This window comes from Branchiostoma floridae, chromosome 1 (genome assembly GCF_000003815.2).
Source record: "Branchiostoma floridae strain S238N-H82 chromosome 1, Bfl_VNyyK, whole genome shotgun sequence".
Lineage (NCBI taxonomy): Eukaryota > Metazoa > Chordata > Leptocardii > Amphioxiformes > Branchiostomatidae > Branchiostoma > Branchiostoma floridae.
Genome location: NC_049979.1, coordinates 8,284,430 through 8,298,264, shown reverse-complemented (window position 1 = coordinate 8,298,264; position 13,835 = coordinate 8,284,430). Strand labels below are relative to the sequence as shown.

Sequence of the window (13,835 nt, the reverse complement as noted above, 5' to 3'; positions counted from 1 at the left end):
TGTTTCAAGCAACTTTTTGAACCGCGTCACATGATTGGTACCACCCGAAGGACGGTTCAACAAGACCTATTACTTACTGGTGGTGCAGACATGTTTTTCAGACTATCAATACTCAGCTTTAATCAAGCTGCTCGTCCTGTACCTACATGTCCTGGGATCATTGAAAATCGACAACCCCTGCATCCCTCCCTCTTATGGAAATGATAGGACAATACCATCATGCATACATAAATACCAACTTAAGCCTCCAGGGCGGGTAGCAAGTACATGTACATCAGACCCGGTTCATTAAAATGGGCACGAGCTGCTAGCCGCGACTTTGATGTTGCAGTTTTACACCCATGTCCCTTGTGGATCTACTCTGCACAGACCGGGGTAATGTTGTACATGTAAGCCCACTCTAAGGTGGTACCAAAATTGGCGAGTATCGATTCAGATATTAGGGATACTCCCATGTGGGCCTGCACAACAGCTCATCCCTGTACATGGTGGTCTGACGAGGAACAACAATAGACACGCTTTCATTGTTTCTGGGGAGGACAGTGCATAATAACACCTGCCATCCCTTTTACTGGGGACACAAAGCCTATTGCTACTCAATCATCCAATTAGATGGCTGGTTTCAATAAAAACAGCATCACCCTTTCCAAGGTTAGCCTGGTGAGACAGCATTTTTAGTGTCTGTGCTATATTGGTTTCATTTCACTGTATATATCACTGTGTCAATTTGCCTCAGGGATAACAAGGTTGAGGGTAACGGAGTAATGCAATCTATTCTGATTTGTCTTCAAAAATAAAATTATGGCAGAATGGAATTATTGTGTTTTAATTCTTATCCTCATTGCTGTATAGTTTTGAGTAGCCAAGCATTTCATAACCAGGGCTCGAAATACTGGGTGCATGTGCACCCAGGTGCACCCAAAATTGAAATTGTGCACCCAATTTTTTTCAGTGGGTGCACAGGGTGCACCCAAATATTTTCTCGGGTTTATGTATGTAAAGATATCAAGTATACTAGTATACATCATATTCTTGACATCCAAGTGTTAGAAAGGTAATAAAAATGTCCATCATGGTACTTGTTTAAGAATTTGATAGCTTGTAACTAAATTTTGTTATAATTTTTTTCTGACATTCTACTTAAACATAAGTGGTGCACCCAAAAATTTTTTGGTGCACCCAGTTTTTTAAGCTGGGTGCACAAGTGCACCTAATCCCAAAAATGAATTTTGAGCCCTGATAACAGAAGATGATACAGTTTACCACACTATAATAACCACTTGATAACAGAGTTAAATAAACCTTTAAAACCACAATTTCCCTATTTTCCCTATGGAAGAGTTTTACTGAACAAATCATCAATAAAATATTTTGCAAAACCCGAGATCAAGATGTGCCATATTTTGTCCCATATTGCTACGTTGTGCTGATGGTTCAGAAATGAAAACAAATATTGAAGGAAGCATATCGACCGTGACATTGGCCGTCATATTAGGCATATCAAAATTAACAATAAATCTGAGGGAAGTACGGACAATAACTTTCCAATTTTGGCGGAATCATTACTGTGTTATTAGTGCTGCTATGCCATAACGGGGCCGGCGAATGCGAATCAGGTCTGCGATAATTGATGGGGTGGCGATCCAACCATCAAGAGGAAATTTACAAATAAATAATGAACGGTACACAACTCAGGACAGCTGTATAATTGGAGCTAGGATTATGACGAGGGAAATATTATTAGCTACAATAAGTAATACCTATCTGGGGCATGCAATAACTTCTCATCTCCTGGCAGGCAATTTTGCAGCTGACAAGCCCTGGATGCGGAATGACCCGTACAACCCCGATCTCTCTCTGAGGAGTTGAGGAGCATTGTGAATCCCTTTCATCTCCGTACCTTATCTTTAGGAGCCAGAAGCTGTTTATGAGTAGCTGTGGCAATTAAGCTGATGACTCGTCAGATTCAGTATGCTGTTATTATACAATCATGCAAATGAAACCACAGCTTACACAGATAACGCAGGTTGACCTTCTCTCTTCTTCTATCTATGCTACTGAGGACAAATACCACATTTCTCAGACTGAGTGACCCAATCTCTGTTGCTGACCTTTTGAAAGGAAACACAGTGGAATACATGAACTCTGACATACATGTACATTAGAATTTAGATAAAAGGGTAGCGTCTGCCAACGTTCCGGTCTAAGTGCAAATATGAAGTTCCAAATACCTTGGTCAAGCTTGCATTTAAAACCCTATAAGTTATAGTGAAGTAGAGAAATGTTTACCTTCTACCAAATTTACCCCTACAAAAGTGTGATACTTATTAAGTTACACAACTATTCAATATCTAACACATATACACTCCCACACAAATACTTGGTTAGGATCGATATTTGGGTCACTAACAGTATTACCGTCTAAGGTTTACTTGTACAAAGAACAGGAAAGCAAACAAATTAAATTTTGAACCTCCGTAGCCACAAAACTTGCCAATGTCAGTTTTAACGATGTCAAATCAGATCGCAGAACAATACAGTCGATGTATTAAAGATGAATCATAAGCATCATTAAGGAGATAAGAAGGATGTATTTATTGGTAATCTTTCAAAAAATTTATAAATTGCTCAGAAACAGGGATTATCTTGGGCGTTGCCTGCCACAGAGTGGGACTCACTGTCTTGTCTGTTCCATTCTACAGCAGGTCTATTTTCTATCCATTCTACAGCAGGAAACCCAGCCATTTCTGCAAGATTACCCATGCCAACACTCTCCCATCTCCCAATTATCTACAGGTATTTCAAATGAAGTATCCAGCATGGCTTGCGGGCGCTATTAACCTCAAGTCGGCGTCCCTGAATCTGGGACTTTATCTTGCATTAAAACTCTATAGTTGGCCTTCTGAAGAAATAGGGAGGGATGGCTATGCAATAAAGAAACAGGCAAGAGCTTGTACATAATGGATAGGTCAAATTTTGTCTTAAATATTTTCTGTCATTTTTAGCTGTGGTATTGTACAATATCTAAACCTAGAAAGTGATCATTTTTTGCTACAGTAACTCTATACAAGACAATACAAGAAGATACAAGACAAAGTCCGCACATTCATGGCTACAAACGTCATTGGTAGATAAAAAGTTGGTTTCTGAATTTTGACAGTGACACAAGGAAAATAACAGTTGAGCAATAAAAAGATAAGCCTACTCACCATGGCAGGCAACCTTCCTCTGCATGCACGTAAACAAGTAGAAAACCTTCAGACAAATTAACTGGCTTACAATACCTCACCAAGCTTTTGTCATGAATAAGTCATTGTTTACAAGATTTCACTTTCAAAATAACCAAAGTAGGCTGGCTAAAAAATACATAAATCATACCTGTTGTTTTTAGTTGTTTACCATTCAAGTTGGTTGTTTGGTCCATTGTTATATAGCAATAAAAAAAGAAGAAAAATAATAACAATCTTCCTGTCTGTACATTCAAGTATCCACTAGTTTTCTTTTCGTTTTATTGACTTATATATTCAAATTTACCTTAGATTTTCACTTCAGAGGGTAGCTCCTTTCCATCAATGCTTATCAACCATTTTGGTAAATTATGACCATACCAGTATATTCCTTCATAACGGGTAAGAAAATATCATTTGGTATTTCCTGTGTTTTAATATCCCCAGAGCAAATAGTTTTAAATGGAAAACATCTATAACCGATAAGTCACGGTCACTCATTTTTATGGTTATCAGTAATGGATTCCCAGGGTTTATGGCAAGATATATATTACTACCAGTATCAAATGCCCGAACCACAGTTCCATATTTCAGAAGTCCGATACAGACAGCGTGAAATAACTGTAATATATCAGGGAAGAGCCGCTCACACAGAAACCATTACTCATGCAGTGAGGGTCATCCCCGCCATCGCAGCGAACCATAAAGAACGTAATAACGCAGGAGAAATTCTACCTCACATTTCACTCAGAACGGCTGGTGAACCTGCATGTTCGGCTACGACCTTGCCCAGCAAAGTATAAATACCCAGGCAGCATCGCCCTGACTTCAAAATCGACTTCCCATACAACTTCATTTCCAGCTCTAATGGGTTTGGGGGCCTTCCTTTGTCTGTGGAGGGAGGCGGCTGCAAATCATGTCAAATTCATGCTCAGTTTTGCCTTACAATTTACTGTCACGCCGATATTGGGACAACCTTTGCCGACCATAACAGTCTGCACAAGGAGGCAGACTCTTCCTCTGACACATACTGAAAATTTCTATGGCCAGTATCATGTAGTATGAGAATGTAATGCTGTATCATAATGGACTGACATGTGAACTGGATAGAGAGAACATAAAACTGGTGAATCTCAGGCATGACATCAGACTGACAGGAGTGACCTTATCATTGGATAATAAGTATAGAATACCCTACACTGACATGACACCTGTCAACAAAGGGTCCGAAAGAGCTACATTACACATCATGTAATCAAAATGTTCAAAGAATTAAGTCTGAAAAGGGTACTTGAAAACAACAACAACAAAAATGTTTACCTGTCAATCAAATGTACTTTGCTTTTAAGTCTGGCCTTTGAAGTGAAGATTAATTTCACAGAAATTGCTATTTTGCTTCTTAATGAATGAATAAATCAATTCTGGGTACTTGTAAAATTCTTTTTGAAGCATCTCAAGGTCAAAAGATTATACCATGTAGTAGACTTATAAACACTTTTTAAATCTATGGCAATACATACAAATAAAGGGACTAAATACACCTGTTCTTGAATATTGTATACACGTGTGCCTCTATCCTATTCACATAACTGATAATTTTGGACTCAAAACTACATGATATTTACTAGAACTAAGAACTACTACTTACCCTGTAATAGCAGCGGTACACAACCTTGATATGGTACCTACTGAGTACAAAGCACCTTAGTACTAGACTAATTACAGTAAAGAGCAGACTGCTGTAGTATACATTTAAAGAGGGGATCCACCCACCTAACATGTGACACCATCATAAATATGGAATGATTCACCATGACATCATAGCCATATTCAAGCAAAATAAAGAAAATCCAAAATTTAGAACAGTTGAACATAAAGATCTCATGGGAACAGCTTGATTCGCAGCACGCCACAACTAACCACAGATATGCATTTGTAACTTATCACTAATGACTTCAAAGAGACAGGAAAGGAGCGTACCTGTACCTGGAGGAAGTGGCCTAGGAAGCAAGACTACGTCAGCAGCCAATAAAAGATCCTGACTACAGCAATGCTAAGTGCAATCCTGTTTGCAAAACAGTCACACCCAAAACATATGAAGTCATCTTATGAAATAAATAGCATCATGCTTTAATTCAAATTCCAGGTAAAAAAAAAAGCTTACTGTTGAACGCCCACTTCTGGTGCCATGGAAAAGGGCAGACAATGCATTCAGAATGAACCCAAATCCTAATTATAAATTTCATATGCAAGTAGCCTTTACAGTTACCCTAACAATAGTAACAAAACAGCTTTCTTTTCCTCACATTTTCTGGTGGGCCTATCCTTTGTGACTTTTCCCATGACATTCATAGCAGCCCTATAGCATAGGGGCGAAATTTAGACATGGGAATGCTTGCAACAAGAAGCATTTAATCTACATTTAATCCTGCATGTCTAATCTGTCTGTGTAGCCAGGTATACCTAGTACCTGTGCTTGGTACAGAGGAGACACACCCTGTACACGTGATACCGCATCATATTTACACTGATTATGCTGCAGACATCACATCCTCATATGAACAGGATGCAGCTGACACCAAAACAAAACAAACCCCTGTGTCAATCATCACGGCAGATTGGAGGTATTAGGACAGAGGCATATTTTTATCAGTGATATATCAGCTAGATCTATGGGAACAGTAAGGTGGTTATGTTCTTTGGACAAAGGACCTCTTTGACACCCAACTTTGAAAATATTTTAACAGGAAATAACAGGAAAATGTTTTCAAAATTTAAGGCCTTTTTCATTAACAGGATGATCATTTTACAAGACAATCATTTTATTGGTTGGCAATATGGGCTATTTTGTTATGAAACAGAGAAGATGACAACCACAAAGTCCACCGATCATTCTGGGGCCTGATGGAATTTTCTAAGCAAGAAGTAACAAAAAATTTGATTGATCAAAAGGTGTATCTTGAAAACTTTCCTCCATCCATTTCTGGAACAACTAGTCCATATTACTTTTACGAAATTCACAGTGACATGACCTAGAAACTGAACAACTGACGATCCTACAATGGTATAGTAAGTCCGTTAGAGTCCTGATGTTTCCAACAGTCCCTGCTCTAATAAGGGTGAACTTTACCCAACCTCTGACCTGCGAGCTTGCAGGGGCAGCTGCCCTTTCCCCATCACACCAGCTGGTATGTGTGTCAGCCCAGGGAAGGAGCCAGCAAGTCTAACAACTACTGCTGTGGTGGGGGAAGTTAAAGGTGTTTCTTCTCAAGTAATTACCTCCACAAGGTCCTTCAGCTGCCATGGAAACACCCCCTCAATGTAGGACAAAATTAACTGGAAAAGCCAAGGTTTATAGTTTATATAGAGTCATGTCTCTCACAGGATATACTAGTAACTTCAAATTGTGTTTTGCTTTTCCTAGTGCATCTTAACCTCGTCAATGAACTCCAATACAGAGCTAGATCATAGGATGTCGCAAAAGTACATGCAAATTTTCTATCCATACGAAACCGCAAGCATGCAAAATGACATTTTGAAAACATGAAAATTGCTTCTGATGGTAAAGATCTCCTTGTTATTCTATTTATTACAGGCTGCCTTGACCCCTTTCATATTTTTAGCTAGGACAGCAGTAGACCACTATACTATGTGCTAAAGAAATGGACCAGTGAGTCAAGCAATGAATTATCTATGGCCATGCTGGCAGGTAAATCGACCAGAAAGGTGTGGCATTCACCTCTACAAACAACAACAACAGTACATTCTTACCCATAGTATTATCTTGTACAAAATGTTACACATGTATCCGACTTCCAAAAGATACCAAATAGATACTAAACCTTTTTGATGATTCGTTTGCAGAATATCAACAAAAACAGATTTTTGCTTGCAGTTATCCAGGTGATATTCTGACTGAATGAAACAATGAAGTAGCCCACATCTTTTTCTATTTTTGCCCTATACAATAATGCAACCAACGGTTTGAAATTTGCTGTAAACTACGTCTTAGAAATGCAGAGCTTTCTTGTGGACCTGCTGAAAGTTAAACGTCCTCACCCTTGATTAGCCGTCTGTGTCAAGAGCATTCTTGAACAGACACAAGAAAACGAGCCAAAGCTTACTGTGGCAATAAGACACAAAGTGAATCATGCAGTACTATGTGTTTACAGGTAAACCACCCCAGTGTAGCTTTCAGGTCATTCTTGTTTCTCACACACATCCAGCCAAGCCTGAACAGGGAATTGACCTGGAGTTGACTTTGTTCTGTTCGTTGGAAAGTAGAAAAAAAAAGGTATTCAGCCTCCATGACTGAAAATGGCTGAAGTAGAAAGATACCTTTCAAACATGCAGCATATACATATTTAGCAGGGTTGTGTTTATCAACTTTTTTTTCTGTTCACGTGAACAAATCAACCAGGCATTAATTTAACTACCGGCAGGACATTTTACCATGAACCATTTGTGAGGAATTCTGGCTTGTTAAATAAGGAGAAAATTGCCAACAAGGCAGGCTATTTTCAGGTTTATTTCAGTCACATCCTCCTTTTGATTGGCCATATTTGAGGTGTCCACCCAAGGGCAGCCTATCTGGTGTCTACCACTTACTCCCAGAGGCTTCTCGGACCAATGCTAAGCTACAGCGTGCCTCACGATAAACAACAGCAGGCTAGCTTCACGTTCTGCGGGACAACCGGGTCAGAGTTCACCACTGATACTAGAACTTGTAAAAGAAAGTAGGCCCAATTTCACAGCCAGTTGCATCCATTGTACTATCCAAGCACGCTACAAACCTGGAGACAATGCAAACACCACAACATAAATCCATACACTAAATAAATTGAGGAAAGGCTATTAAAAATGTGGCTTATTTCACACATGCTTGGCTCTGGGATATAAACAATTGTAAGTCCCATCACAGGCCACTGGGATATTAAGTATGTGCTAATGATAGAGTAAACACATTTGTTGCCATTTCTGACACTAATGCCCCTTTCACACATCCATCCTAGTGTAAACACAACTGACCAACAGGAAATTTTCTGCAGTCTTCAATGTTACATGTGAAATAGTTAGTCCTACGAAAACATCATTGTGGTAATCTATAATGATGATTCCTGAACACTAGAAGGAGGTAGTTGCACGCAACTATGGGACAAGACAAAAGTGAGATTTTTGACAAATATTTCAACAAGAATAGGATGACAGTTTGCAATTTTTTCACTGATAAAACCACAATGATGAAGTTTCAAAGTATACTGAGACTTAGCTATCACCAGAGCTCAATCAAAAAGCATCACCAAAAGGATTCAAGTCCATCTTTCGTCCTATAATAAGACATTGACCATTGACTATCCTGACCAAAAAGTGGTTGCAATAATTTTCAAATGGCAAAGATGACACGCACCTCAGTAGACATAATGTAATACTTCTCGGCTTTATTTCTATGCTGGTGTCCATGTCTGAGTTTTAAGTTATATATGAAACTATATCACAAGGAAGAAAGACTGGTTTGTACTGCAACAGGATGAATCTAGAATTTCTGTTGTGGTTCAAAGTAAAAATATAGTACTTACTTTTCAACCCCTTGGGATGAAGATCGGAGAGGGAAGAAATGGTTCGTTTTACATGTATCAGCACAAGGTATCAGCCAGACTACCTCCAGTTGTCTACCTATCGGAAACGGCGGAGCCTGGCTGATAAGTCAATTCTGAGAGCTGCAGACTGCCAGAGATTAAACCTTTTGTTCAGGCCTAGAATTTCTCATGATAAACAACTACAACAACAGTCAGAAACTGATAACAGATGGCACTATCAACATGGTGAAACTTCTGCTACAACATGGCCTGTTCACATAGAGGCATTGAATCACACATGCACCGCAGCACCATGAATTATGAATGAAGCAGAAGTTCAGCAAACCAAATTACTGTCATTATCATGGCAGTCCTATCTCTATCAATGGCTTCACAACACAACTGCCAATTAGATGGTTTAAGTAAGGACAAATGAGCATGGGCAGTTTTGACTTTGAAAGTAATGCATCTATTTCATCATAGGCATATTATGTAAACTATGTACTCCTCGTTCCAGATGCTGAAATGTAGGTCCCTACGAGCCTTCGAAACATCAAAAAAAGTTTTAAAAAATGCACAACTTTAGAACAAAGCTTCAAAGTTTAAATTTGGATACCAACTTACCACTGTCTATCAGGCTACAGCTGTTGCACAGAAAATTCACCTGAATAAACTGACCTGAACAAACCACCTTATCCTGATACACTAGCTATGGCCACAGTGTCATGCCAAGCTCCATATTGTCACAAAATCCCTGCTATTGTTACATGGCTATCATCCATATAACTGCAAACAACCTGCCTGGATCAGGACCGAAGCCCACTTTGAATAGGCAGGACTCACATAGCTTATTTGAATTAGACCTGCAGTTGACATGGGGCATCACAAATCCCCTGGTTTTTGGTAAAAGATATCCCAAAAGATTAAAAGCCAACTCCAGTTTCAGATAAACTGATACACAACTTCCTTTCTGCTTGAAACTGTAAATCATTTTCATCATCCATGCGAACAGCTGTCATCAACACTAACAAAACTTGGCTTGAAAAGGGCTCCTTACTTATTGTTTTGTCTGTGAATTTTGACAGCAAGTCACTAAATCTTGCCACATTTTTTGCAATTAAAGTACCAATGCTAGGTCAGTGCACTTCCTAGAACAAGCTCAAGGATCTAGAACATCACTGAAGTACAGTATTCAGGCACAAATATCCCAAAAGGACCTTAAGTCATCTACAAGTCTGTGAGATGAGGTGATCTTACTTATTGTCTTGTCTGAAGCACCTCTATGTTTATAAAGCTGTCTGATATTCTGCAGGTACCCAGCAGGCACAACCAATGGTCTGGAGCCTTCTACTGGGATCTTGAACAACGCTTCCTCTACGCTTGGCAAACCCCATCAGAAGTGGTAATGAAATGTACCACCGATCTGTCCCTAGTGTCATTATAGCTAATCAGACAACAAACAGTACAGATGTTGCTGGGACAACTGATGTGATAAATTGACAATGAAGAGAAGCAATATTCTGTCATAATGATTATCAACTATTGAAACTGCTTGTTTAGACAGTTCCAGAGGATAGGGGACTCAATACAACTACATGGGTGTCCGGTGTTTTTACAGCCGGAAACACAAACACCTTTCTTACAGCTCATGTTTTAGTAATGAAGCATGTAAGCACCCAATACACAACGATGAATGGTTCAACCACATCCTGCCCGGTCATCCTTTGATGTTTTGAAATGCAATTAACATCAAAAGATGCTTCAATTCAAGACATGTGCAGAGAGACTTGTTCAAGTGGTAGTAAAATATAAATGGTCTAAATTTTCTTACAATATAAACAGTTTATACAAACCCCAAGTAAAATTTTGTACACAACACTTCCAAAAATACAATCTCTACATTCTGGAAATGTACAGTACACAGTTAGACACACGTTCGTAGAAAACAACATATGCATTATTTCTGTTGACATTTAAATGTTGCTGAGACTCACCGGCAACTTCCCAGACCAAACAGTAAATTCTCTCCAAAACTTTCATCAGTCTGGAAAAGACTTTTCCAGATGGCTGTCCTACTTCTCCTATCAGACATCCATCAAGTTAACTGGAAAGAAACATACACTGATACAGACCCAAAATGTTTGGGTTACACTGTCCAGTCCAGCTCTTACAAATGCAGGCCAGGATACAGCCTGTAGCAAGCTCACATGCCACCAGTCAGTCCAGCCAAGGGGAAAATTCATCAAACATATTTTTCTTTGGAGGAGTGTTTGGTTAATTAATAAAGAGGCTGGGAAGGAATGCAATGTGCCAATTGGCAGTGACCGAATCTAACTGCAGACTCAGGCGTGGGCGTTACTTACAACCGTACCTTAAGGTTCCAGACAAGTACTGCAGGAGCATATCCACTCAAGTCTGAAGTTCTGATATTGAATGGGAAGGAAATGGCGAATAATTCAGGAGGAGGTAGAGCTGTCAGGCTGTGGAATGGCACTGAGGTCCTGATCCCTAACCCTCCCACTAGCCTCGCATGCCTCTGCTTGCAAGATCCTAACAGCTGCAGCCAGTTACAGCTGACCAGGACCTCAATGGTTCACTCATGTCCCCTCCAGGCATTGAGGAGTCAAAGCAGAAGTTTACCAAACTGGTTGAACATAACCAACAACATCCTGGTGTGCATAGGCCATAATTGAGAGGAAATGCCACATCCTGGAGGATAATTTTTTGGAAACAATTAGCAGCTCCAAGTTGCTCTGTACATAGGTAGAGTTAATGTCTGTAAAGGAAGAACAGTTCTTGATACATGAAACTCTTTTCCTTGCCACTGCCTCACAAATTAATAAAAATAATATACTTCCTCGGGTTCATGCCAATTTGAAACTTCAATACATCACCAGTCTCGCTGGCATCCATTACATACAATACTTACCTCAAATTTCAAAACCAAAGCTACCCTTTCTCCAATTCCAAAATACTTGAACAGTACCAAAACCAGCAATCTGACAGCGCAGTTGAAAGCTACAATCATTTAAATTGAAGTCATTAGAAAGATTCTTCATGTAAAGTGGGGCAAAATTTGCCACTCAGTATGTGAGAGCCTCAAATGTCCATTACCCTCAGATTTATCTGCTGTGAAAATGGGTCCATATTTGTTCTGATTTCCATGAAACAGCAGTCTGCTGGCATTACTACAGCTTCATTTTTGGTCACACTGTGCTAAATATGACATGGCCAGCATGAATTTCATTCCTACTCTTATAACGTGTTTGGTCTTGACATAAAAGGATTTTCAACATGCATAAAACATGCATCAATCTCCTAGCAAATAAGAGGGATTTTTTTGCTCCTCACTTTGTATTCAGCTCCACAAACAGCTATCAGTAATCCACTCTCTCCACCATGTTACATGCCACATACTACTATCCACAACCATGCATTTTCAGGTCAAGTTTAAGTTAAACTAGAGTTCCACGAACACATACCTTTGCCAAATAACAAGGTTTGTTATGTAGAATGATGTCTGTAGACAAATGCGTTACTCATTTCATTTTCTTTATAATCATATGCTTGGAGTTGGTTTATAAAATTTCAACATTGATTATGCAAATTAGATCCCAAGTTACCATTAATCGATATCAAATTGTATCAAGTATTACTTAAGCTATCAGCATACCAAAAATCATGATGATCCTTTGATCCATTCTTGACTTATTCTCTTTCAGTCTTTAATAAAATACACCCCTTACTCTCTTCCCTCTTTCTCAGTTACATATGTGACAATATGTGATGAAAGTACTATAATGAAATGCAGTGGGTTTTTGTCCTTTTCCTAATTGATTATGCAAATTAGCTGTTGATTTGCATAATTGGTATCTCATTATGTAGGTCTTCACTTACGCTACCTGAATACCAAAAAACATGATGATCCGTCAAAATGTTCATATTTTCTCATTAATAATGCAAATGAGGTCATCATTTGCATAATTGATATCTATAGCCATTTCTCTCCTTCCCAGCTACAAGTTTGAAAGTCCTATCATGGAATGCTGTGGATTTATAAATTTTCCTAATTAATTATGCAAATGAGCTGTTGATGTGCATAATTAGTATCTCATTATGTAAGTCATCACTCATTCTATCTACATACCAAAAATCATGACGATCCGTCAACATGTTGTAGAGTTATTTCGTCCAAAGTTGAGTTTCTGCTGCAGTACGTTAGCAAGCCGCTATGTGGTCCACTATCAAACTTGACCTTCGTTTCCCGATCCCTACCCACCTACCAAATATCATCAGGATCCATCCCAGGCTTCTCGAGTTATGCTGTTAACACACACACACACAGACACACAAACACATCCAAAACCTAACCTTAGCCATTCTGGCAAAGGTAAAATTGTCGCAGTGGTTTTAGTCTATTGTCCAGGTTAGTGCGGCAACCCCTCAGCTCCAAAACCATAACTCCACAAATGTGCATTTTAGTTGTATGAAACTGTTCAGAAGTCACCCTCAAGCTTAAAGCATCGAGAAACAAGTACCATTTCCACCACCCTGTCGCAAGGGGGTAGGCACTACTTCTAAATTTGCACAAAGCCCACCATACCACATATTTATCTAGAAAATTTTATATAATATTCCCTGGAGAATCCCTTCTTTACTTTTTTGTAGACAGTCAATGAAAACATGTCTGGGCATATATATCTTTCAACCACATTTTTAACAATGTACATTATGTACTTATTGTCTAACTGTGAATTCAGACATCCATAGAAAAAAGTAACCGATATCGTTTCAAATTTCCCTTACGCCTTGTAACCTGAATTCCTTACAGCTGTTCATCAGTTCATATTCAATTTGATGACAGAGTGATAACACGCCTACTCACAATAGGGGATGTGTTGAAAAGTCCGAATGTTTGAAGTGTAGCCACAACTTGACTGTACATTAAATATATGTAAGTCAATTGGGAACAATGTCCCAAGCTCTGCTCTACTACCTCATGTTCCTTGTATCTCTATGTACACCCAAAAGA

The 13,835-nt window shown here is 39.1% G+C and overlaps 1 protein-coding gene across 16 annotated transcripts in view; it reads right to left on the bottom strand.

The window, feature by feature from the left end:
* LOC118419693 (nephrin-like) overlaps nt 1-13,835 on the bottom strand; it is an 86,821-nt gene that overhangs the window by 54,638 nt on the left and 18,348 nt on the right. For 7 of the 16 annotated variants that reach the window (XM_035826222.1, XM_035826245.1, XM_035826330.1 and 4 more), the window contains exon 1: nt 10,798-10,858. The exons of 8 other annotated variants lie outside the window; for them this stretch is intronic. In XM_035826222.1, coding sequence (XP_035682115.1) covers nt 10,798-10,843 — 46 coding nt within the window. In that variant the 5' untranslated portion in view covers nt 10,844-10,858. Of the gene's footprint in view, nt 1-10,797; nt 10,859-11,174; nt 11,270-13,835 lie in introns of those variants that run through there. One more of the 16 variants, XM_035826311.1, reaches the window with a different exon arrangement.